Genomic DNA, 27,649 nt, shown 5'->3' on the forward strand with positions numbered 1-27,649 from the left:
ATGTGATATACACATGATTAAACATACATAAAATAATTGCATTTCTCTCATATTATTACTGGCAAATAAAAGGCTCTCAGTTTTCTCCTGTCCAAATGGAAAGGATCTGAGGAACTGATCCCTTCCATCAATAAACTTTACGAACCCCAGGAGTGGCCCTATTACAGGGCAGTGTTGACAGCTTTGCCTTTTGACCAGTGAATCTAGAGGACTCTGAACAAATTCTAGAAAAGACCATTTTGGTTCCCAAAAAGAGCCTCCAAGGAAAGAAAAGGGCAGCCCAGAAAAGTGACTCAAGGTCCAGAGAGTCAGTCAGCAGCCTGGGAAGAGGGTAATGACCCTGGGGAAGAGACTGGAAAAGCTAGGGAGGCCTGAGGGTTGCCCAATGAATTATGATGGCCAGGACAAGGCATTGTTTCACTCTTTGCCTCCTAAGAATTATTCATCTGGGAGTGGGGTGGGACCTTGAATGCCTTCAGAGAGTTATCCTTCCTCTCCAGGCTTCTGGGTCCAGTCTAGAGGCCAGACAGCTATAAAGAGAACCCCTCCCCACCCCCAAGAAAACAGAGTAGGAAGCTCAAGCCCCTCCAGTTACAGCAACCATAAATGGTTCTGTTCAGGAACCTTCAAGTACTAAGAAAGTGGGACATCGTAGCTATGGGTGAGGATGGCAGATGCTGCAAGGCCTGGTAGGCTGTCTAAGCTCATGGACCCACAGCTAGGGTCTGAACTATCTCTAGACCATCCCAAGCACATAAAAGACAGAAAACAGGGGCAGCTAGTTGGCGTAGTGGATAGAGCACAGGCCCTGGAGTCAGGAGAACCTGAGTTCAACTCCGGCCTCAGACACTTAATAATGACTTAGCTGTGTGACCTTGGGCAAGTCACTTAACCCCATTGCCGTCAGTAAATAAAAATTTTTAAAAAGACAAAAGACAACAGCTGTACAATTCTAGGGGCCACAGGCAGGGGGAATATGGCTGCTCAGGAGCCTTGACTGGTGAGAATGGCAACGAAGGCTTAAAAGCTAATGAATCATTTTGGAATAACAATGAAAATGTGTTTTAATGGTGACATTATGAAAAATTCAGCAATCAGAATACCTTTGCTAATGGGTTTTAGATCTGACAAAATGAAGTTTGCTTGTTTACCTTTGATTTCAGAATAGAGAGAAAAAAATTTCTATAAGTAGCTTCTGAGCCAGAATGGGATTTAAAATGTTGACCAGGTCACTCCTATCTGACATTCTGATATGAATAACACCCAGACGCTAATGGGCACCTTTCGAACAGATTTGACCTTTTCTTTGCTAATCAAAGGAATGAGCAACTTTTGCCCTCCTACATGGGGGAGAAGAGGAAGGGAATAAGCACTTATTAAATACCTCTTATTCTCCAGGGACTCTGCCAAGTAGTTTTCAAATATTATAAATCATTTCTGAATTTCAGCAATTTCTTTCATCAGTGGACCCTATGAACAAGAATTTGGCAGAAGAAATTGTTCCAAGAACTGTATCACCTGAGAGTAATCATAGCTGTACATGCAGATCCTAATGAAACGTTCACAGATCGCCCCTGGAAAAGTATTATCCTTCCTATTGAAATGCACTCCAAAAAATTGCCAAATTCCTATTAACTGGTCAAAAGACAAAGAAAAAAATAGGCAAAGAGGAAAATTAGACAAAAGATACTGGGAACTGTTGCACTGAAAGAAAGGTCTGAAGGTCATTATGCCCTGGGTTGGTCAAATCCCCATGCCAGGGGCTGAAGGAAAAAAGAAAAGGGAGAATGAGAACCAAAGGGTAAGATTCTGAAGCTCGGTCCAGGCCCTTGATCCACCCCTCCAATGTGTCCAGAGCTGACTTTGTAAAAACAGCATTGTACAAAGAATCTATTGAAGAGGACCTCTGGGATCCAGGACATGAAGCCAAAACTCTTGATTAAAAAAAAAAAAAAGAGCGGGGGGGGGGGGGTGGCTAGGTGACCCAGTGGATAGAGCACCGGCCCTGGAGTCAGGAGTCCCTGAATTCAAATCCGACCTCAGACACTTAATAAGTACCTAGCTATGTGGCCTTGGGGAAGCCACTTAACTCCATTTGCCTTGCAAAAACCCTAAAAAAAAAAAGAGCAAGAAATCCCTGACTCTGGAGACTCTAGAATAGGTTAACGGAGGTTCTACAGAACTGAAGATGATGCCAGCCTAAGACAGAAGCAAAAATCTCCCAAAAGATTGGGAAAAAATATTATTCTTCACCAAGTTTAGCTGGGTTGGTTCTTGAATTAACAATAATCCTTCAGAGGTTGGTATTACCTGGCAAGGCTTAGATACTAGGCTGGCAGAACCTTGAAGTACCCATAATCTTCCACACTCTTGTGGGGACCCAATGAAAAGAAGGTAAACTCTCACTACCTTTTTTTAAAATTTTATTTATTTAAGGCAATGGGGTTAAGTGACTTGCCCAAGGTCACACAGGCAATTGTTAAGTGTCTGAGGTCGAATTTGAACTCAGGTCCTCCTGACTCCAGGGCCACTTCACCACCTAGCTGTGCCAACTCTTACTATCTTAAAGATAAGGAAAGCTAAGGAAAAAAGATATCACTGATTTCTACACAGTTGTAAAGGGTGTGGAAAAGAACTTTACTTTGTTTCCAAAAATCTTCATACACAGTAGAAGGTCCCCCAAATAATTAATCTTGAAAAAAAGGCAATTTTAGGAAGCTAAAAAGAAGTGCAGGATGACGTTAGACTCTAAGTTCCAATAGGGCAGGATCTGCTGGTGCTTTTCCTTTGTATGGCCAGAGCTTAGTAAAATGCCTGGTTAATACATGCTTTCTGATTGGTTGAATTAACCCCTGTTACATTCAGAAGTGGGACAGACCATCTCATCCAGCCATCCACAAGGATACCAGCCCCACTCCCCTCCCCACCAAAGAACCTGGTCATTGACCTCCTCCCCACCAGAGACTTAGACTGCTTGACCCATCCAGATCCACCCCAGCACCAGCCCCTGGGTACTCCCAAGGTCTAAAACTATATTATAAAGAGGCAATCATCGAACTACTTCATGCTGGCTAAGAAATAGAATGCCGGAGCAGTGGAATAAATTAGATACAAAAGAAACAAATAAATTACTATAGCAATCTGTTGTTTGATAAACCCAAAGACTCCAGCTCCTGGGTTTAAAACTCATTATTTAATAAAAACTGCTGGGAAAACTAGAAAATAATATAAGAGAAATCAGGTATAGGTCAACATCTCACACTCTATACCAAGATGAAGTCGAAATGGGTACATGATTTAGACATAAAGGATGATATCTGAGGCAATTAGGAAAATGAGGAATCACTTATCTGTCAGATCGATGGAAATGGGAGAAGTTTATGACCACATAAGAGAGTAAGAGCAGTACAAAATGGACAATTTTGATTACATTAAATTTAAAAAATTTGCACAAAGAAAGCCAATGTAACCAAAATTAGAAGGCATGCAGAAATTTTTTTAAAACTAGTGTCTCTGACAATGGATTCATTTCTAAAATACATCGAGAACTAAATTCAATTCATAAAAATACAAGTAATTCCCTGATTATAAATGGTCAAAGAATATGAACAGACAGTTTTCAGGTGAAGAAATTAAAATTATCTATAGTCATATGAAAAAATACTCTGCCATTGTTGATTAAAGAAATGACTCTGAGGTACCATCTGACACCTATCCGATTGACTACCATGACAGAAAAGTGAAATACTAAATGTTGGAGGGGAGGGAGGAAGACTGAGATAGTAATGCATTGGTGGAGTTGTGGATTGATTCAGTCTTTCTGTAACTACACCTAAAGAACAATAAAATCATGCAGACCCTTTGATTCCACAATATTACTACTAGATCTGTATCCCAAAAAGGTTATTAAGAAAAGCAAAAGGACACATGTGTACAAAAATATTTATAGTAGTTCTTTTTATAATGGCCAAGAGTTGAAAATTAAGGGGAAGCCCATCAACTGAAGACTGGCTGAACAAATTGTGGTATATGAATGTGAAAACCATGAGTAGGGGACGACTAAGCAGCACAGTGGAGAGAGCATTGACTCTGGAGTCAGGAGGACCTGAGTTCAAATTTGACTTCAGAAGTATGATCATTTATGATAGACTTAGTTCTTCTCAGCAATACCATATAAAAGACAATTCTAAAAGACGTGTGATGAAAAATACCATTCACATTCAGAGAAAGATCTATCTGAATCCAGACCAAAGTAGAATATTTTCACTTTTGAAATTTTTTGTATATTTTTCCTTTCTTAAGTTTTTCCCCCCTTTTGTTCCAATTCTTCTTTCACAACATGATTAATCTGGAAATATGGTTTACATTATTGTACGTGTCCAACCCTCATCAGATTACTGGCAGGGAGAGAAAGTAGGAAGAGGAAGAAAAATGCGGAACTCAAAACCTTACAAAACATGAAAGTTGAAAAATACATGTAACTGGAAAAAATAAAAATAACAAAGTAAATGTCCCTGGGTTCTCCTCCAGTTTTGTAAGCACTTTTACGTTTTTTTTTTTTGTAATTTATTTTTGACCATTACAGTTTATAAACTGCTAAGTGTGCAGAAAGAGGAGGAGGAAAATTGGCATATTTAAGAAAAGGCAGCATAGCATGGTGGGAAAGCTGGCCTCCAAATGAGGAAGCTGGTTTTCAGTTGGTTTTCAATCCTATTTGATTCTTCATGACCTCACTGTAAATTTCTTGACAAAAATAACAGAGTGGTTTGCCATTTCCTTCTCAATTCATGTACAGATGAGGAAACTGAGGCAAACAGAGTGAAGTGACTTGCCCAGGATTCACAACTAGAAAATTTCTGAGATTGAATTTGAACTCAGGTCTTCTAGATTCCAGGTACACTATGACACCACCAATGTAGAGGTCCTGGGTCTAAATTAGGAAGACCTGAGTTCAAGTCCCTCAACACCTCTCAGTGTTCCAGACAACTCTTTGAGTCCATAAACATGGGCATTCAGTTTCCTTCCTTCCTCTGCTTTGACAATGCTATATTGCCTCACTTGACTTTTTTCCCCTGTGTACATTGTGTAGATTCACACATTTTGTGTGTCTGTGTGTGTGTGTGTGTTGCTCTCCCCAGAAAACATACAAGGGTGAGAAAGCTACACAGCAATAATCAGCTGGTGGAAAGGAAGGCTATGACTACTCAAGACTGAAGGGGTCATTCACAATATTAAGCTCTGTCAAAGTAGGACCATATTCTTCCTCTTTTGTAGCCTATACCTTCCACCCATCATTAGCACAATGTCTTCTTTAGTCATAAATTTATTGATTACCTTTGTTGAAGCAGCTGCTGACTGTGATGTCCTTACTGTTTTCTGCTGCATTTTCTGGATCCTAGGCATCAAAATTTAAGTTAACAAGTATTTATTAACTGCCTGGCTAATTGTGACAAGCCTTAGGGAGACAAAGAAAGGAAAGGGAAAAACAGAACCTCCAGAAGAGCTCACAATCTAACAGGAGGCACAATACAAATAATCAAATGCATTCTAAATACAGAAGCGGTGTAGTGGAGATCATTCCAAGAGAAAGGTAGCAGCATTAAGAGAACTAAGAAGTGCATAACTGAAGCAGTTTTGGGAACCAACATAGAGGGTAGCTGTCCAAGGGCGTGATCAGATCCCACCCCATAAACTAGACATGACTTTTGACTGACTCTCCCACTTCTTGGTGTATCTGCTTCTCAAATACAAACACGGTGAAAGAAGTTGACTGACAACATGGATGCCCCAGCGTGATTTCCAAAGGTCAGCCTGCTAACACATCTGCCAATCAGCTCAGCTATCTACAAGATGACTGTGGTGAACTGAACACAAATCAATTTATATTTAATTGGAGACAATTTGGAGGCAAAGTACCTCACATAAACACACATAATAAATAACCAAATTTCAAATAGAGTATCAAACTCTCAAGGGCATCAATGCCAACTGGTCAAACAATTTCAAGGGGGGGGGGGGAACAGAGGGAAAGAGGATAACTTCACCATATCCCATGGTGTGTATTCAGGCCAATGGCAAATCTGTGCAGAAAGATCACTCCTTAACTGCATCAATGAGTCAGATCAGGTTCCAACTGCTCATGATTCTATTGATTGTTGAGAAGCCATATCCTTCCTTTCCATTGGTTAACAACTGCTGTGTATCTCACCCCTGTATGTTCTCTGGGGAGAGCAAAATTTCCAAATTTCTTCTGTCAACAAAGGTTTCTGCCTCCCATGATCCTTCTGGCTTAGACAAATATTTATTTCCTATCAGATCTCTTGTTGAATGATCTCCACAAAGATCAGCCAAGTCAATATTGAAATACCTAAAACTTTCCAGATGATGGATTTTTGAAGCCAAAATGATGTTTAAAACCAAGTACTTAAATGTAGAGGGGCTAAATTCAACTCAATAGTCACAAAGTGCCTATTGTGTTCTAGTTACTGCTCTAGTTAGGATATGGAGATAAAAAACTTCAACAGTCCTTGTCCACAAGAAACTTATATTCTACTAGAGAAGAGAGGGAGAATGAGACAAATAGATAACTCCATAAATGATCATTATAATGAAAAACATACACCATCACCATCTTCTTGTCAGTCACCTTACCCTCTTCCCACATACTTTCCAATTCTAGAACCATAATCATATCAATATCATCATTGCTACTGGAAAGGGTGTGCCAAGTCTACTTTCTTATGGCTCCACTCCCCATTCCATTTGCCAAGCCAAAATACCCTTCCCCAGCCTACATGTTTAGAAGTTAAGTACCTTGAGAATAGGGGCCAACTTACATTTATATTTCTATCCTTATACTTTACAAGCATTTAATAAATGCTTTTTTCATTCATTCATTCATTCATTCAATTATTCATTCACAGTTTTAAAGGAGAAAGAGTTCCAGCATAGGGAATCAGGAAAATTACAAACTTTGCAGGGAAATGATTACTCAAACTACAATTCACTTCCAAAATCATCCATTCAGAACTTACTACCTGCTAGATATTATGCTAAATGTTAGAGAAACAATAATGGAAACTAAAAATGTTCTTGTCTTCAAGGAAATTACATTATAGGATCTGACTTTTTTGATGCCAGTTGAACCCTGAATTTTTTGAAGTCTATAGGACCCACCTATCATAGGTTCCTTTCCATCTCCGTAATTCTAGGGAAGATAAATAGAAAATCAGTGTACACCTTTCTTTTGCATTTAGTTATAATAGTGTTTGGCATATACTAGATGCTTAATAAGGATTATTGAAATAAATTGAATTGAACCCCCTAAAAACTGTGAGCTCCCTGGAGACCTCAGGGATTGTTTCTTCTTTACTCTTTGGATTAAATCTTTGAATCTTCCTTATCACAATAGTCTGTTTAATCAAAGCTTCTTCAATTGAAGTGACATGAATTGAATTTAAAGATTCAAAAGGCTGAAAGGGACCTCAGGGGGAAAAACATAAAGTAATCAGTTGGAATCTCAGAATCACAAACCCACCCTCTGCCTGAATAAAAATTCCCTAAAGTCAAATTCCAAAAATCAGCCACAGAAATACTGTATAGTAGAAGGTGTGGTTTGAAAACCATTCATGTAAAGATGATCTGTGGGGTCTTAGTGGACTACAAGATCCAATGAGTTAGTACAACAATATGACAAGAAAATACAATTTCAAAGATCATTAGGATAGGGGATCTTAGGAGGGAATAACAAGAGTTATATATGTTGTCTCAGAGTATAGTGTAATAGATAAAATAAGTGTTGGATTTGGAGTTAGAAAGCCCCACTTCAAATGTTACCCCAGATTTTTTTACAGCCATGTGACCCTGGAAAAACCCTCTCTGAATTTCAGTTCCATTACCTATATATTGAGCATCCTCAACTACCCCACAGGGTCCTTTTCTCAGAAGATGTTTTCTCAAAAAAGTTTTCAAAGAGGGTATTAGAATTAATTAACCCATTCAACTCTGAGAATTCTTGATATCTCCCCAATTCAAATCTCTCTTTGATTTGAATTGAATTTCCCATGTATCTTGTCCTGGATATTAGACTTAACCACCTAATCACTAAGATACACTCCCAGAATTAGTTATAAAATTCTGTGACTGGATGGTACCTCAGAGGACATCTAGGTCAATGGACTCAGGAGCTAGAAATCTCTATCACAAAAACCATCTCTGACAAGTGGTCATTCCATCTTGGCTTAAAGACCTCTAGGGTAGTCCAATTCATGATATTGTCAGGAAAAGTTCTCCATTGGTCATGAAACTTTCTTGAAAAGCCCTCCTCTCCCACTTAGTACCTCGCACCACTTTGTTTTGCCCCCACTCTAATACATTTGCCAGGTAAGACTATGCATTCTCCCTTTCTATGTTTCTGCCTTCAGTGTGTTCTGTGTGACTCTGAGATAGTCATGTAACCTCTATTTGCCTCAGTCTCCTCATCTGTAAAATTATTTCTAGTATTTTTCTTATCATCATCTCCCTATTAGATTGTAAGCTCCATAAAGATAAATGCTGGGCATTCTCTAAATTTATTCTTTGTCTTCTACTCCCCCACCCCCTAGAGTTTCAGAGTAAAATGGAAATAAAGATAATTCTTCCTTTCCACATAAATACATACACATTCCTACCCCATTCCACACAAGGAATCAGGTCATTTCTTATTCTTCTCATAACCAAGCTCCAGTTGGGGACATTTTCGGAGCTTCAGACTCCCTATCTTAAGAGTTGTGCCTCAAAGGGCAAAATATAAACTAGCAAAGCAAAGTGAATTTTGTGTCCTCGGGACCTGACAATGTAAAGGCCCCATGCCAAGTCAGAGGGACCATGAAGCTGGCCTCTTAACTGCAGCATCTTGGCTTCTGCCAAGGTGGGAAGAGAAAGGACAGCCCATTTTATTCTCCTCTTTCTGAGGATGGGCCACTGGCATCTGATTCAAATCCTGCCCCTTGAGCTACATCCAGGTCCTCTTCAAACCTCTTAAGAACTTTTTTACAGATCCCCTGGAGAAGACCCTGACAGTCTCTATCATTCCACGACCTCAGGGTCTTGACCCGCATCTCCACACACTTGTCTCCCATCTTCCAGGATTGTGGATGACCTCTTATCCAGAACCTGAAGAAATAGAATAAAATGTTTAAAAGAGCAAACTCATTCTGGGGACCCAAACTGTAAGTTGTCTGATTCTTCAATATGGCTCAGAGGTAATTCTGAGGTCTTCAAAACTACACCTCCAGGGTCTGTAGAGTGAGGATCCACCATCATGATATCCAGAGAAGTTTCCTCAACTGGGAGTGAGGTGAGTCACTCTTTAGCTATACTAATGTTATTCAATCCCTCTCTGAGCTTCCATTTCTTTATAAAATGAGAGGTTTGAAGTAGAAAGACCTTAGGTCCCCTCAAAGCTCTAAATCTACGGTCACTAGGAAGCTGGCTACTTGAACATGAATTCTTTGTCTGTGGTAAGCCAAGAAATGAAGAAAAGGATTCCATGGAGGCTCTTCCATGTTTCCCAACACCTGAATAGTAGAAAGAGAGGCAGACAATGCTGAGAATAACCCATCTTTTGAACCATCCACAAACGTTAATTTGACTTAAAATACAATGTTTTTGACACAAGAGATGGATGGATGAATTCAATGTTCTTACTATGAATAAGGTCAGAAGGCCTAAGGAAGTAGCAACTTCCTGTAAAGGAGATTGAAAGATTGAATTCAATTCAAAACAGCAAACCATCATTAAGCATCTGCAAGGTCGCTAGATGGCACCATAGCGCATAGAGTTCTGGCCTGAAGTCAGGAAGATGAATCTTCACGAGTTCAAATCCAACCTCAGACACTCATTAACTGTGTGACCTTGGGCAAGTCACTCCACCTTGTTAGCCTCAATTTCCTCATTTGAGCTAAAGAAAGAAATAGCAAATTAGTCTAGTATCTTTATCAGGAAAACTCAAATGGAGTCACAAAGAGTCAGAAATGACTAAAATACTATTTTGTGAATATTGAATCCTGAGGACAGGAAACCTTGTCCATCTCTGTTGCATATCACCTGTGTGATTCTGAGGGGCACAGAAGGGAATCATTTATATACTGGGCTAAAACCTTTAAAAATCTTATCTCATTTGATCCTCACACCTACCTTGTAAAGTTGGTGCCATTTTTGTTCCCATTTTACAATTGAAGAAAATGAGGCTGACAAAGCTTAAGGGACTTGCCCAAGGTCACACAACTAATAAGTATCTGGAGTCTTCCTGATTCCAGGTTTAGTGCTCTCTATCTGCTGCACCACCAGTTGTCTCTAGAGAACTGAAAAGTTAGAGATGAGTTTTGAATCCAGATCCCCCTGGAATCAAAGTTGATCCTCTAACTACTAAGTCACAAGTATTTATAAACATAAATATTTAAATAACATAGCTTATATTCCATTTATCTGTAGACATGTTGATTCTCCCCAGTAGAATGGAGATTTCTTGGGGGAAGGTACTCTTTCACTGGCTTTTTTGTAACGTAGGAGCTTATAAGTGTTTGTTGAATTAAACTGAATTAAATGGATGCTTCAGGAAGCCTCCAAATCTCATTTGGCCTCCTCTGGCCCCAAATCTCTGCTCTCCCCTTCCGGTCCCACAGGGACACTATTGTTGAGAGGACAAGTCTCAGCCATCCTGGTACCGCCAGAGTGACTTGTAGACCAGATGGCCGATTGGGGGACAGCAGGGCAGACATGGCCACAAGATGCCCAAAAATGAAAAAAAAAAAAAAAGGAGGCTAGCCAAGGCAGCAATGGAGGTCCCAGGAGGAGAGGCTGGCAATGGGAAGCTTGTCACCATGGCAACATCCCAGGCCCCAGCCAAGCCTTTTCTGTTCCAGAATGAACAAGAACTACTCTAGTGATGCAGATAATCAGATCTTGTAAATGCTTTCAGCTGAGGCATAAAAGAAGCATGTCTGGTCACAGTGTGCACCAGAAATGAATGGTTAGGGGAGGTGGTGAAGCTGGTGCATTGTGTCACCAACTCAATCATTTAAAGGTTATTGAGTCGGGAAATTAAAAAAAAAAACTAAGAACCAGGACCAGATGAAAATTCCACTTAGAGGCAAAATGGGATTATTTCATCACAAAAAAAAAATAAATAAGAGAAAAATGAAAAATGCTATGAAATGATTCTGCACAACATCAAATATGTTTTTTATGATGATGTTTGTCCTTCTTCTTTAAAGAAGACCATGACATTAGGGAGGGGGTGCCATGAAAAGAAAGGGAATTGGATTTGAGTGAGGGGGGGGGGGGCTATGCTAAGCCTCACTTTCTACTTCAGAACCATCTGGGTCCAGGGGCCAGATATGAATCAGAATGACTGGAGATGGTCCTGGATGCCAGGCAATCAGAGTTTAAGCCAGACTGCCATATTCATTCTAATGATTAAGGAATGTTTTTCTGATTTCAACCTGGAATTTGTTTCCTCCTTGTTCTACCCACTGAGGTCTGTCAGAATAAACAAATCTTTCAAATCGTTGAAGTCAGTTGTCACTTTCTCATACTCAGACCCACATGTGGCTTCTTCCCACAGACTCAAATATTACAAGTCAAGTTGCTTTCAGAAATCAAATTCTGAAGCCCCGGAGGAAATAGCTCTCATGAAAAGGAAAGATGGGGGCAACTAAGTGATGCAGTGGATAGAGCACCGACTCTGGAGTCAGGAGGGCCTAAGTTCAAATCTGACCTCAGACACTTACTAATTACCTAGCTGTGTGGCCTTGGGCAATTTATTTAACCCCACTGCCCTACAAAAACAGGAAAGGAAAGGAAAGGGAAGGGAAGGGAAGGGAAGGGAAGGGAAGGGAAGGGAAGGGAAGGGAAGGGAAGGGAAGGGAAGGGAAGGAGGGAAGGGAAGGGAAGGGAAGGGAAGGGAAGGGAAGGGAAGGGAAGGGAAGGGAAGGGAAGGGAAGGGAAGGGAAGGGAAGGGAAGGGAAGGGAAGGGAAGGGAAGGGAAGGGAAGGGAAGGGAAGGGAAGGGAAGGGAAGGGAAGGGAAGGGAAGGGAAGGGAAGGGAAGGGAAGGGAAGGGAAGGGAAGGGAAGGGAAGGGAAGGGAAGGGAAGGGAAGGGAAGGGAAGGGAAGGGAAGGGAAGGGAAGGGAAGGGAAGGGAAGGGAAGGGAAGGGAAGGGAAGGGAAGGGAAGGGAAGGGAAGGGAAGGGAAGGGAAGGGAAGGGAAGGGAAGGGAAGGGAAGGGAAGGGAAGGGAAGGGAAGGGAAGGGAAGGGAAGGGAAGGGAAGGGAAGGGGAAGGGAAGGGAAGGGAAGGGAAGGGAAGGGAAGGGAAGGGAAGGGAAGGGAAGGGAAGGGAAGGGAAGGGAAGGGAAGGGAAGGGAAGGGAAGGGAAGGGAAGGGAAGGGAAGGGAAGGGAAGGGAAGGGAAGGGAAGGGAAGGGAAGGGAAGGGAAGGGAAGGGAAGGGAAGGGAAGGGAAGGAAAGGAAAGGGAAGGAAAGGAAAGGAAAGGAAAGGAAAGGAAAGGAAAGGAAAGGAAAGGAAAGGAAAGGAAAGATGAATTTGGTTGGAAAAAACAAGTGTGGATGCTCAAGGTAATTTTTTAAAATGCAGAAGAGAGGAGAAAGGGCAGGTAAAAGGAAGTCAATACAAAGGCAGGGTATGGTTCATTAAGGAAAATGTCCAAAAAGTTCAGATTAAAGGGAAGCAAGCAAGAAAAGCTGAAAATGAAAAGGAAACTGGGTAGGGTAGATCTGAGGCAAGAAGGCAGATCTGTTCAGTTAATACTTTTCTTCTGTTTTTCTTTGACTAAGGAGAGTGATCCAAAGAGATGAAATGAAATTGGCTGATTAGAGATTGACCTCCCCAAGATGAATGAGTACCTACCTATCCCTGAAGAGTTCAGGTCCCCCATTAACAGACATTATTTAGAACTAATAGAATTGCTCTCTGCCCTCAAAACTGTTACATTCTCTACAGAAAAATAGGCGAAGATTGTATTAATTTTTTAATTTTGTGCTTACTTCAATTGGTAACCTGGCAAAGCATAGATAGGGATAAAATGGAATCAGGAAGACCTATGAGGACCAGGTGAGAGGTTAAAAGAATCCACCCAAGGGCAGTGGTTTCATGAATAGAGAGAAGAGAAGACAATAGGTGCATGAGATTTATGGCAATGCCAGAGATTTGTGGAGATAAAAAAAAAAAAGACATGACCTCTACGGAGAGGCTCATGTTCATTCAATGCTAGGGAAGAGGTAAGAGAGTGAATGAATGATTCAGAGGGGTTGTGGAGACAATGAGTCTGAGAGCTGAATGTTTACAGGAAGATCTCATCTTTCCTCAAGCTTGACCCCCAAGAAAAACTTTCAGAATCTCTCTGAGCTTGTGTAGGCAAGGATGTGGACAAAAGGGTGACAGCCATAGACTCACCTTCTGCTGATGGCCTTATCATAGGGTGTCCCATCGACCCACTGCCAGTTGTCCTCAGTATCTGAGTTGGTCAGACCAATCCAGTGGGGGACACCCCTGGTCCTCTTGAAAAGGAACTCCTAGAACACAATGACCACAAAGGCGATGAAGGCAGACATCAAGGGAAGTCACCTAAGGGGTGGGCAATGGGCTCCAAGGCAGGAATGTAATATAAATATCAAAGGTTAGAACTGAGTAAAATGGCACCGTTATTCAGGGCGTTTGTAGCCACAGCAGCCTTTTTGGCTCTCTTTGAGTGAATAAATGAGCAAATAAATGAATAAATGAAAAGAATGGAATCCATGCATTCATTCATAGTTCCCAAAATTGTTCCTGTTCTGGTTCTATTGCTAGCATACACTGAGGGTGATGCTTTATTCATAAGTAAAATTTATAAAATTTGCTTAAAATGTCATTTAGTTCTCCTTTATACAATCCCTTGAAAATTTCTCTTTTGTTATGCTTCAGAGTATACAATAATATATAAGTAATAATAATTTAACAGGAAAGGGGAAAGTATTCATGAGTGCCTACTAGATACTAAGAGCTTAACAAATTTTATTTCATTTAATCCTCACAACAACCTTGGGAGGTAGGTTTTATTATGGTCCTTATTTTACAGTTGAAGAAACTGAGGCAGACAGGAGTTAAATGACTTATGCAGAATCATACTGCATTTGAACTCAGATCTGCCTGACTTCAAGTCCCATGCACCATCTACAAAGTCATTTAATTGCTTCAACCACTAGCTGTCTACTTAATGGTAAGAATCTGAAATTTATATGTAAATAAATATGTATTTATTGGGGGTACAGGCTCAGGAATGCCTTGCTGATAAGAGTGCATAGCCAGAAAGCTTTGAGATGACTACTCTAGAGAACCAGAGCAGGTGTGAGCTATGGATCATGTTAAATACTCATAGACTTCCTTTAGGACGAGGGTGGTCTCTCTGGTCTCATCCCACCTTTACCATGAGGAAAGCCCCTTCAAAGCAACATTGAATCCTTCAACAAATGGCAAAACCACAACATTTCGGGGTTTGGTGACCAATCCAACCCATATCCAACTTTACTGAGGAGTGGTCATCCAGCTTCTATGTCAAGTTCTCCAGTGAGGAAGACCACACCCACAATAACACAACCGGCATTTCTATAGCGTGCTAATGTTTGCAACATGTTTTTCATGTGATCTCATTTAGCCACTAAGCAGATCAATCCTCTTCATTCCAGGATAGCTCCAATTGTTGAGAAGGTAGCTTGGACATCAAGCCTAGCTCCGTCTCTCTGCACCTTCCACCCATTGATTCTAGGGCTGAGCAGAATGAGACTGCGCCCTCTTCCACAAGAAACCCTTCAAATATAGATAATAAAAATAAAGATAGCTATCATATCAATCAATGAGTCAATGAACAAGCATGTGCAACTAGGTGACACAGTGGATAGAGCACCGACTGTAGTCAAGAGGACCTGAATTCAAATCTGGTCTCAGACATAGGACACTTACTAGCTGTGTGACCTCGGTCAAGTCACTTAACTCTGATTGCCTTGCATCCAGGGAACTCTCCAATTGTCTTGTTTCATATATGGCCACTGGATCCAAATGTCTCTGGTATAAAGTGACTTAGCATAGTCTCCCCCACTCAAATCCAATTCACTTGTCTGTCATGATATCACTTCCCTGAACTCCTGATCTTTTTCCAAAACGAAGAACAAACAATAACTATGTGTAGGCATGCCCTAAGCAATGGACATGCAAAGGTAAATAACCCCTTGGGGAGTTTATATTCTATTAGGGGAGACAACATGTATTCATAAAAGTATAAAGTAAATCAATCCAAGATAATTGAGGGAGGAATGAGCAAAAGGCAAAGAACAGAAATGGATTCAAGTCTTCTTATGCTTGAAGCTCTGAAGCTGAGTTTTGAAGAAAATCAAGGGTTCTAAGAAGCAGAGATGAGAGAATACATTCTATGCGTGAGAATCAGCCTGGGCCATGCCTTGCTGCTGCTCACCACTTAGTTTTCCCTTCTCCCGAGTAAGCCTTTTCAGTTCTTCCAATGAATTCCCTCATATGGCTCAAGCATCTTGACCATTTGAGTTACCCTCCTCTAGATTTAGGCAAACCCTTTCCAAGAGGTGAGCACCTTGAAGAATGAGGATTCCTTGGGGCAACTAGGTGGCGCAGTGGATAGAACACTGGCCCTGGAGTCAGAAGGACCTGAATTCAAATCTGACCTCAGACACTTAATAATTACCTGGTGGTGTGACCTTGGGCAAGTCACTTAACCTCATTGCCTTAAATAAATTTTTTTTTAGAAAAGAATGATTCCTTAGCCCATTCATTCTCTCAAGTCTTACTATGAATCAGGGTTGGGAGAACTAACCTGTTCTTCCACTGAGGTCACAGATGTTAGATGAGACCCCAATGATACACAGAACTTTTCAGCCTCATGCCAGGATGTTTTCTTGGGGGAAAAATAGTAAAGGTTTCCTCTGTGGAACTGCCAGCCCTTGGAGGAGAGGGTTAGGATGGTCCCTGAGGAGAAAAAAGAGGAGAAAAATCAAGGACATAAAGAAAAATGACAACCAATGGTGGAGAAGGGTACCAGTCCTACCTTCCCTGGCCCTACAGGTCCTCAGGAATAAGAATATTATGTCATCCATTGGATGAGACTGTAGGAGATACCTTAGATCTCTGGGAGGGAAATGATAGGGAAAGTAGTTTAGCTCAAAGTCTGAAATACAATGAATATTTGATCAAAGCTTGTTGAAAGAGGTAGGCTCAGCTGGATCCATAAACTCTTGGGCTCAGTGGTCCTTGCAGAAAGTATCAAATCATGAAGGTTGTATGTCCCAAACCTTTTTCCTAAAGATGGGACAGGAAAGTGTGATGGTGAGAGCAGCAGAGACTTGACATTGGAAAGGACCTAGATTCAAATTGAAGTCGCTAATTAGTAGTTGATAATTAGTAGCTAACAGTAGCTCCCCATTTTTCCCTCCCTCTCCTCATTAAAATTAAAAGCTCCGTAAGATTTGTGCTTTCCCTTTGTTGCTTATCTCCCCTTTATCCTATGAGTATTTTGCCTAGTTGTTTGCATGCTATCTCCTCTACTGGATTTTGAACTTTGTATACTCCGGATTTGGCACATAAGAGGGCTGAACAAGTCTAATCCCTCTTCCCAATGAGAATTCTCCATATACCTGATGGTCACTATAATGTCAGTCATCCAAACTGTATTAAATGTCTACTCTGTGCATGACCATGGAAATTAAGGAAAACTGAGAGATAAGATTTTTATTAGGCTAGCAATAAGCAATAAAGTGAATCAATGGCCTTTCTCCATGACCAAAAGCTATGAGTGAAGGCTGACGGGGTCTTTTATAACAGGATAACAGAGCAAATCTCAAGCTCTGGGGCAGCTAGGTGGTGCCATGGATAGAGCACTGGCCTTGGAGTCAGAAGGATCTGAGTTCAAATCCATTCTCAGACACTTAATACTTACTTAGCTGTGTGACTTTGGGCAAGTCACTTAAATCCATTGCCTTGCCCCCCCCCAAAAAAACCAACAACTCAAACTCTATAAGTATGCCTTCTTCTGGTTGAGTTGGCAGCTTGATTGGCAGGTATTTCCCTGAAGAGGTAGGTTAAGCATCACCTCACCTAGTCCCCATTACTTCTGTGATGGGAGGTGATAATAATCCTCAGGATCGTTCTGCAGACGTGATTATAGCCTGCAAAGACTTTGCCTATTTGATTAAGTCTAAAAAAAAGAATTAAAGTTAATATTTAGTTTTACACATGTCAGTCACTAGGCCAGGCAGGAAGAATACAGAGTAGGCATTTCATTTAACCTTCCTCAGTCTAAGCTAATTTATAAAATTCAGACAATGATACAGAGGGTCTCAGTGGAAAGTGTTTTGGATTTGGGATCAGAAGCAAGTCAAGCTAACTAACATTCATTAAGTATGCTAAGAATATGAAGGAAGGTATAAGCAACTTCCACCTTCAAAGAACCCATAGTCTAATGGAGGAGACTACAAGCAAACAGCTAAGATATCAAAAGGTTAAGTAGGGGTGGCTAGGTGGTACAGTGGATAGAGCACCAGCCCTGGAGTCAGAAGGACCTGAGTTCAAATCCAGTTTCAGACACTTAATAATTACCTAGCTGTGTGGCCTTGGGCAAGCCACTTAACCCCATTGCCTTTCAAAAAAAAAACAACTAAAAAAAAGGTTAAGTGACTTGCCTGAGGTCACACAACTATTAAAGTGTCTGAGACCAGATCTGGGCTGTGGTCTTACTGACTTCAGGCCTAGTGCTCTAACCACCAGATCACCTAACTATCCCAAATCATTTGACCCTGATAGCTCACATTCAGGGCCATCTCTGACCAATGCACCCAAATGGCTCTGGAGGAAAAAGAGACTGGTGACTTTGCACAACATCCCCTCACTCCAATCCCAGTCATGTGTATGTACATCACAGCATCATCTCCCTAACATCAGAGTACTCTAAGATTTACAAAGCATTTTGTATGTAATCTCATTTGAATTTATAGGTCGGTACTATTATTATTCCCGTTTTACAAAGGAGGAAGTCAAGGCCAAGAGAGATTAAATGACTTGCTCAGTGTCACATAGCCTGAAAGTATTTGAAATAAGATTCAAACTTGAGAGTCTTCCTGTCAGCAAACCCATAACTCTATCCATGGCTAGGTGGCCACCAATGAAAGTCCTTTGCGATTCTAAATCTAAATCTATGAGGCTACTATTAGTCATGCCCATTAAGATGACATTTAAAAAAGTCCATTTTAAGCCTTTAGCCATTATGCAAATATCAACTGTTGTCGTGAGCTAAAATACTGTAAATATGGGAGGAAACTCCCCAATCCCACAGGACCCCATAAACATACTATACTCATCTCTCACTGCAATGTAGGAGGCATTAATTGTCTCCAGAAGGTCTTTTAACATTTTCACATCTGTTTGAACTTCAGCAGTGGCTGGCAACATCTTCACATGGACTCCAGATGTCTCAGTGACCCCTCCAGACTCCTGGGCCTCCTTGAATGGACTTCCAGGTGGCTCTGTGACCCTCCCAAAGTGTAGGTTCCCCTCCTCCCAAACTGTACGTCCTCCTCCATGTAAGTCTTCCTCTGCAGAGTTCCTGGTCTGCCACTGATGGATGCTGACGGGGAAGAGAGTCATGGTCTCTAAATGACCTTTTAGCTTTTCTAAGACCACACTAGGTACTGTGACATCTTCCAAGCCATTCCTGGTCTTCTCAGTCTCTAACGTCTGAGTCCTAGTATTTTCCAGAAGACTTCTTAACATCTGGATTTCAGAAGTCATGGTGGTTATATTATCCAGGCAAGTCTTCCACTGGGCCTTCTCACAGTTAGTGCAGGTTTCTACCTGAAAATCTAATACATTGAAAAGTTAGGGTCAGATAGGGTTAGATTTCAAGGAGATACAATGCAAATTGGAAAGACCACTGGGAACTTTAGGACATTTGACTTGTTCAGAAGTCCTTTAGCTCCTTCATTTTGGAGGGGGCCACACTTCATCCTCAGCAAGCTTTAAGACAAGAAACCTTGACTGGGTCCCTTGCCCAGTCTCTACTCTCCTCAGTCCCCAGTCCTGATTTTCTGTGTTCTGTCCTGCAGTCCTGGCTCATAAATACCTCCAGGATCAGATCTGTACCATTGAAGTATATTAACACTGTTGTTTCGTCTGCTAAGTCAACAACCACTTTCCAGGTCAGGTTCCCTAGGAGGAAATGAAAACCACTGAAATCCTGAAAAATGAGCATGGAACTGATAGGACTCCATCATTGCATGGCCTTCCTGGACAAGCATGCCAAGGACTAGACTTCATCAGGTAACAAGAGTTTGGCCCCAAAGGGCAAGAGATGATTATTAAACACAGATTTTCTACTTAAGATCCACATGACTTGAACCTGTCAGCTTCCTTCTTTCACCTCGTTCTCTTCACAAAAGGAAATAGTCGAGCCCACCCAAACAGAACAACATGATGGCACAGTGGATGGAGAGTCAGTCTAGGGGGCAGTAAGACTGGGGCTCAGGTTTCACCTCTGACATATACTGGCTACATGACCTTGGGAAGCTCAATTTACCTCTCAGTTTGTCATGCTACTCTCAAAGACAGGAAGTTCCAGACTGCATTAGTAGAAGAAGTTTCCATGCTGAGAGTTCCACCCTGATGAAAGCACAGGGCCAGCTCCTACCCCCCACCCCCACCAAAAACAATTCTTTCTGAAAGCAGTAGAAAAGAAATGGGGGTTGAGTATAGAAAATAAAACCCACTGGAATGGTTGCCTTGGTAACCAAATCTTCCCGAAAGATGAAATATTCTGTTTGGAACCATAAATTTAAAGTAGAAACAACATCAAAGGTCATTCCTATGACTTCCAAGCAAAAACTCTCTTCCTTGGCCATCATTCGCCTATATTTGTAATCACTCCCAGATAGTATTTAAGCTTCACAAGAAACTTAAATTTGCATCCCCAAAGATAAGCTACAAAGATAAGATAAAATCCTAGGATTGTATGTCAAATATAATGAATGTTTTTTGTTGCATTGAGTCATTTCAGTCATGACCCCATTTAGGGTTTTCTTGGCAGAGATAATGGATTGGTTTGCCATTTCCTTCTCCAGCTCATTTTATAGATGAGGAAACTGAGGCAGACAGAATCAAGTGATCCACCCAGGATCACACAGCTAGTAAGTGTCAGAGGTCGGATTTGAACTCTTGAAGATGAGTCTTCCTGTGGCACCCCCTTGATGACCTATAAGTGTCTTATCATCCTTTATCTATCCCAAACCTCTCATTCTATGGTTAAGGAAGCTGAAATCCAAAGAGGATGGATACCTCAGCCCAAATTTCTACAGGGAGCAATGAGTAAAGCCAAAAAAAAAAAAAAAGAACCCAAGAACTTCAAGCCCATCACCCTTTACAGTCACTCAATCAACATTTTAAGAAATGTTTAAAATTTTAAGAAATTTAAGAAATCTAAGGATGCCAGTTAGTTTCAGTCACTATTGTAGACATGTAGAAGAATCAAGAATGAGCCAAGGGGGGGGGGTAGCTAGGTGGTGCAGTAGACAGAGCACCGGCCTTAGGGTCAGGAGTACCTGGGTTCAAATCTGCCCTCAGACACTTAATGACCGAGCTGTGTGGCCTTGGGCAAGTCACTTAACCCTGTTTGCCTTGCAAAAATGTAAAAAAACAAAAACAAAAACACACAAAAAAAGAATGAGCCAAAGGTAGAGCACTAGACTTGGAGGCAGGAAGACCCGAGTTCAAATCCAACCTTGGACACTTACTGGTGTCACTCTAGAAAAGTCATTTAATCTCTCAGTTGTAAATAGAGCATAATTGTAGCACCCTCCACACTCTTTAAGGACCAAATTAGATAATATATGCAAAGCCCTTTGCAAACCTTAAAGTGCCAGGCAATCAGGTCCCAATTAATGTAAATGATGGAATTCCTTATTATCATTCATTGTAACTTGCCTATATCAATTATCATTATCATTATGTTTTTGTCATCTAGAATGGTTTCTAAATAGAACTTTCCTGGAGACAAGGAGATGGAACAAGATAATTATTCCAGTAATAATGGCCCCAGAAAATGGCAAGGGCTTGGGCGGCTAGGTGGCACAGTGGATAGAGCACTGGCCCTGGAGTCAGGAGTACCTGAGTTCAAATCCAGCCTCAGACACTTACTAATTACCTAATTATGTGGCCTTGGGCAAGCCACTTAACCCCATTTGTCTTGTAAAAACCTAAAAAAAAATGGCAAGGCTAAGAAACTCAACCCCAAAACTACCCAGGAACTTACAAAGGAGAATGATAGCAGTGAGTGAGGCCAACAAGGCCAGAGTGAGAAGAACCAGGGCCACCCGGGCCATCTTTGGAGTCCTGTGAGTTGTCTGCGGCTCAATCCTGAGAAACTGTCCTGGGAGGGAGAGAGTTCATTGTCAAGTCAACAGGCACCCATGAGTTAACTAATATGATTGGAAAGACAAAGGCAAAACAAAAACAAACAAACACAACAAACCAGCCTCTGCCTTTAAGGAGCTCACATTCCAATGGGAGAGATGCCATGTAAACTACTATGCCCAAATTGGATATTTATGGAGCAAATTGAAGATTGGGTTAGAGCTATAGTGGCATTGATAGCATCCTTGTGCTGAGCTTGCCCTGTGTACCTGCAAGAGCTCCCCTGACCCCAGGTCCCATTCAAACAACCCAGAAAAGATCTGCTCATCTCTGGTCATAGACACCTCACTACCTCAAGCAGCCCCATCTTGGAAGAAGCTAAGAACAATCAAATCTTTCCTGCAGAACAAACAGATACTCAGATCTTCAAAAGGCTGGTCCCCTCCCTAAATCATTCCTACACCTGCCTCCCCCCGGAGACCCCAACTTAGAGCATAGAATGGCTTCCTGAATCCAGAAATTCCTCTGAACAGTGGAAGGTGGTGGGGAGCAAAAGGAGACCCCCATGGGAAAAACAGATTTGGGAGAAACTTACCCAGTGGCCAAGGTGATGACTTCCCTAGGCTAACATTCTCATAATCATCTATGTTCATCTTGTGTTCTCTCTCTCTCTCGCTCTCTCGCTCTCTCTCTCTCTCTTCCTCAGAGTACTGAACTCTGAGGCAGGTAGCACATTTATAGACACTACTCAGTGCTCTTTCTTCTCATTGGGGCCCAGCCAGAACAGCAGGAAGTAAACCTTGGGCCAAGAGGGGCCAACCCCAAAGAATGGTCACTGGAGCATAGATATCTCCAGTGAGGTCCCCTGGGAGAAAACTGTTCAGGTTCAGGGCAGCCCTTATAGAATTATGGCTCTGGAACACCACTAATGATGTCTCAGCTTCTGAGATGAAAGGAGGCAATGTGTTCAAAATAGCCAGCAACTTCAGTAAGCCCACACCCATCCTGTGCAAGAATCATCTCCCTGAGACTTTGAGGACTGTAGCTGTGGGAACAACAGAAGTAAAGCATGTCTTAGCCCACATATAACAATGGCTAGAACATGGGTGTGGCACTGAAAGCTTTGTCCCGAGAAGCCAAATTAGAGAGAGCATTGGCATCCATCACCATCCTTCAGCAACATAGAAGGAGATGGGTTTGGGACCTGGTAAGCAAGAATAAGTGAGTAAGATAGAAAGCTAAACCCCAGGTGAACCTCAGTTTCCTCATCTGTAAAATGAAGGTATTAGACTAGATGACACTTGAGGTCCCTTTACTCATCAGATCTTCACTCTTAGGATGTACATTCTCAGAGGGGTTTTCCAGAAATAATACCTCACCTCTGTCTAACTCAGCAAAATGACCTACTGAAGGGGATTTAAGGTCAGGGTAAAAAATTTTGTGATATTATAATGAATGTCCTCTTCAGATGGCTCAATGGCAGTCCTGAATTCTTCCCACCAGGGGCACATTGGCCCTATGCTCCTCCCAGGATGGGAAAGGCTTCCATCAAATCTGGAACAGACTGTGTATCCTCTCCCTCCCTACCCCCAGACCAACCAATTCAAGTGCACAGAAGTCCAGGCCAGATTGTTCATAGAAACTTGCAAAGACCAACTACCAATGTTTGGGGGTTGAGGTCTACATTGGTCCACCCAAGGCAACAGACACAGATCCACAAAATATTCAAATACTCATAAAACAAGTGCTTCCCTAGTCATATCTATACCACAACCATTATTCTAGACATTTAGAAAAACTATTTCCAATCCTACAACTGAGAGGGAAAAATCAACTCTACTATGGGCAGAGCTCAAGACTATAAACACTTACAAAGCTGTGTAGTCAGAGACAAACTACTTTGACTTTCCAAGCCTCGGTTTCATAATGAACATCATAATGTTTGCACTTACCCACATCACACAGTTGTTCCAAACCTTTGCAAACTTTAAAATTCTTTAGAAATCAGATTGCCCCATGGTTCTTTCCTAAGCCCTGTTCCCTTCACTGCCTCACCAAGATTCTAACCACATGAATTGAGCCCATGCTCAGGGCGAACTCACCAGCATAATTCTCTTTGACCTGTTGCTCCCAGATGAAGTCTATTCTGGAAAAATATTTCATTTCTAGATGACTACAGATGCTTGCAGATGAAACAGCCTTAATTTGATCTCATAGAAAATTCGTAAAATGCAAAAATCTCAGAGTAGTCCATAAACAGATAAAAAAAACACATAAGTACTCAAAGAACTCCAATGAAGGGATTTCCTTAATTGACCAAACTTATATCACTTTTATGCTATTAGCACCTGAAGTCAGTATCCCAAAGTCTGGCACCATGATTGGGAGCCCTCCCTTCCTCCCATCAAAATGTTCATAGTTTCTTATCTTGATCACTTTCTCTCATTCATCATCATTTCCTTCCTTCGCTTTCCCCGTTTCTTTAGGAAGAGACGTGGCAGAGACAGGAGCATGTGTCCACAGACACACAAGGCATGGATTTGCACCTTGGCTTTGACATTTCCCAGTTGTTCTGATCTGGGACAAGTCAATTCACCTTCAGTCTGTTTCCTCTGCTGTAAAATGGAGTTAGATTACATCAAAGGTTCTTAATCTAGAATCCATGAACTTTTTAAAATGAGAACTATATTCCAATAGTCATTTCTTGATAATCCTACATTGACCATTTTATGCATTGGACAACATTCTTCCGAGAAGGGGTCCATAGACTTTGCCCAACTGCTGCCCAAGGGGTCTGAGATCCAAGAAAAAAACCCTGGCCTCAATGTCTGAGTTCTCTCCAACTCCATCACACTTCTATTCTGTGTAAGCATACATCATTGGTCTCTGAGAGCCTGGTTGTGGGGTGGAGTGGGCTGGTTGCCAGATGCCAAGTGAATCATTTGTTTTTCTTTTGTCTTGCTCCTTGACCTTGGTTGACTGTGATCCCTTTTTGTCCTTTATGCAAATCTTTTCTAGTTTCTTTTTTTTTTGGCCTTTGTTACAGGGAGTTCCTGAGAAATACAGTTTGAAGTATCTGGTAGCCATTTTAAGCAGCTGGCCTATAAATTACAGAAGCACCTTCTCCTTCTACTCCGCCCCCACCCTATTGAAGCCCTAGTCAGGTCTCTGATGTTTGAGCAGACTTCTGCATCTCTGCTTCTGCCTGAAATATCCTCCCTTCTCCTCTCCACATACTCCATCCTCCTCCAGGAAGCCTTCCCTGATTACTCCAGCTCACACTCGCCCCTCCTCAGAATCACAGAATATTAAAGATAGAAGAGATTTTTAAGACCATCGATCTAGTCCAACTATGGATTCCTTACATTACCAAAGCCTCCAGAGGTGAAATAATAATGCCTAAGAGGCAATCTGAGCTGGAAACTAAAATCCCTGTTTCCTGGCTTCCAGTGCCTTCTTTCCAACAAAATGTCAAGGAACCTGGTCCCTGAGGAGGCTTCAGCGATACTCTTTTCAGAAGTACGCTCCCAATCAATTGGGGAAAAATTTGAGGGATCTGTGAAAAACAAGTTAGGGCAGTGGATAGAATACTGGTCCTGGAGTCAGGGAAACTCATCTTCTTGAATTCAAATCTAGTCTTAGACACTTCCAACTGTGTGACCCTGGGTAAGCCACTTTACCTTATTTGACTCAGTTTCCTCATCTGTAAAATGAGCTGGAGAAGAAAATGGCAAATCCCTCTAGTATCTTTGTCAAGAAAATCCCCTGGGGCAGCTAGGTGGTGCAGCGGATAGAGCACCAGCCGGAGGACCCAAGTTCAAATCCGATCTCAGACACTCAATAATTACCTGTGTGACCTTGGGCAAGTCACTTAACCCCACTGCCTTAAATTTTTTAAAAAATTCCCAAAGGAGTCACAAAGAGTTGGACCCAGGGGGTGTGTAGGTGGCACAGTGGGTAGAGCACCCGCCTTGGAATCAGGAGGACTTGAGTTCAAATCTAGCCTCAGACACTTAATACTTACCCAGCTGTGTGGCCTTGGGCAAGTCACTTAACCCCATTGCCTTGCAAAAAAAACTTAAAAAAAAGAGTTGGACATAACTAAAATTACTGAATAGCAATGAAAACGAGGGCAAAAGACCTCTGGGACCTCATCTCAGTATAATGGCAAAGGTGAATCATTATTGCTGCTTTTTAATGTATGAGGATCCCCACTTTGTGTTTTCCACAGCTTGCTCCTCCATGCTCTGGGGACCACTATAAGTTGAAGCAGTAACCAAAAGAAAGACATTCGCCCCACCTCCATTAAAAATCCAACCTTTAATCTGAACAGTTTCCCTGTCGTTACCTCTTCAAGAGGTTACCAATATGCAATTCCCTCCTCACTCAGATCTCTTCTTTCCACAGGCCACCTTTTGGCTCCAACATCCCAACTGCCCCTAGTGGATGTACCCTTCTTGGTGTCAACATCCCCAACTCTACATTGTTTCTTTCCTCTCGGTCACCAGGCAGTTCAAATAGCTAAGCAGTAAATCTGAAATCAGAAGGAGTTGAGTTCTAATCCAGTATCAAACATTTACTGTATGGCCCTGAGTAAGTCACTTAACTTTTATCTGCCTCAGTTTCTTCACCTATAAAATGGGGATAATCATAGATCTACCTCATAAAATCATTGTGAGGATCAAAAATATAGTAAGTAAAATGCTTTGCAAACTTTAAACACTCAATAAATTATGATTATTAATATTTTCTATGAACTCCAAGATTTCCTTGTAGGATTCTATCTCCTGGCCAGAGTTCCTAGAAGTGAACTCAAGGGCTCCAATCTTTTTAGTTATTGCTCTCCATTAGGATAGAGATAAATACAATGAATGAACTGGGGTGGGAGAGGGAAGGATCATTAAACACTTTGGGTTTTTTTGGTTTTGTCTTTTTTTTTAAGTTTTTACTAGGCAATGGAGTTAAGTGACTTGCCCAAGGCCACACAGCTAGGTCATTATTAAGTGTCTGAGGCCAGATTTGAACTCAGGTCCTCCTGACTCCAGGGTCAGTGTGTCTAATATTGAATCAAGGATTTGGGGGGGGGGGGTCTTTGGAAGTTAAAACTTCTATAGCCACAGAAGTAGTTGCTTGGCCACATTACCACCCAGAGTATCTACTTCTTAAGATGGTGACTGAGATCACTGAATTGGAAGACTTACCAAAGGCCTGAGGAGTTCAATCATTCTGAGGCTGGTAGGCTTGTCTGCCCATATCACCAGTTAGGATTGTCAGTTGCAAGTGAAAAGTAGGTCCTCTCACTTCTGTCTCTACATTGATCATTCCTTTCAATTATGAACTGGAAGCAGGGCAAGTTGTTTGAAGGGACTGCTATTCCCAAGGACCTCAGGTTTGGGGTCCTGGTTCCCAGGGGAGATGGTGATTAAGATGACAACAATGGTTTGACCTTGCTCGCACCTGCAATCCAGCACCCCTTCTTGCTTGTCCATGGAACCCTGTTGGTATTGAAAGGTAAGTAAGAAACCCCTCATTTTAAACTCCTAGAGCTCACACAGTAAACTTTCATTCAACTTACTCCAGTGAGTGAGTATACCTAATTCAACATCTCATGAAAACTATCACCAGTCTTTTAGCTGAAGGGCATTCTTTGTCTCTGACCCCTGGAATCCAAGGCCAGTTTGGTAAAGAATAGATGCACATTTACTGGCATCTCTCCCTCCCATCTTTTGAGACCCTAAGGACAGCATTATCCTTCAAAGAAATCATTGAATTTAGGGGAGAGCCAAGAGACATACAAAACTGCTCGTTCTCTTCCCATGTTTTTATTGATTGGTTCTGAACCTTCATTATCAAAGAAGAACAAAAGGACATCACTATGTCAGAGACAAGTTACAGTGTGTCCATCTGTGGCTGATCAGATATGAGCTTGGAATGCTCTACCACAGGATGGGCACAAATAGTTCATGTGAATACCCAGGGTATTTGCTCTAAACTTACATATCTGATGTTTCCTTTGAACTATTTCAGTTCTGCACTTCTCACTGATGAGGGCATGCCATGTGGGGCAGTCCTGTGCCAGTGTCTCCCATGCTGCACAATAAACTCTAAAGTTCTCAAGAGAGATCTTCAGGGTGCCTCAGTATTGCTTTTTCTGATCCCCTTGTGTGAGACGCTTGCCCTGTGTGAGATCTTCATAA

General features: G+C 41.7%; 1 protein-coding gene across 1 annotated transcript; it reads right to left on the reverse strand.

The window, feature by feature from the left end:
- Positions 1-6,386: 6,386 nt before the first annotated feature.
- Positions 6,387-22,142, reverse strand: LOC141494411 (uncharacterized). The gene is made up of 6 exons (XM_074195563.1): positions 22,048-22,142; positions 21,352-21,468; positions 18,401-18,910; positions 15,874-16,025; positions 13,452-13,570; positions 6,387-9,153 (listed from the first exon to the last, which is right to left on the reverse strand). Exons 1-6 carry the CDS (start codon positions 22,103-22,105, stop codon positions 8,934-8,936), a joined length of 1,176 nt encoding a protein of 391 aa, XP_074051664.1. The 5' UTR covers positions 22,106-22,142; the 3' UTR covers positions 6,387-8,933.
- Between the last annotated feature and the right edge of the window lie 5,507 nt (positions 22,143-27,649).

The sequence above is a fragment of the Macrotis lagotis genome, chromosome 1, assembly GCF_037893015.1.
Source record: "Macrotis lagotis isolate mMagLag1 chromosome 1, bilby.v1.9.chrom.fasta, whole genome shotgun sequence".
In the NCBI taxonomy this organism is placed as follows: domain Eukaryota; kingdom Metazoa; phylum Chordata; class Mammalia; order Peramelemorphia; family Peramelidae; genus Macrotis; species Macrotis lagotis.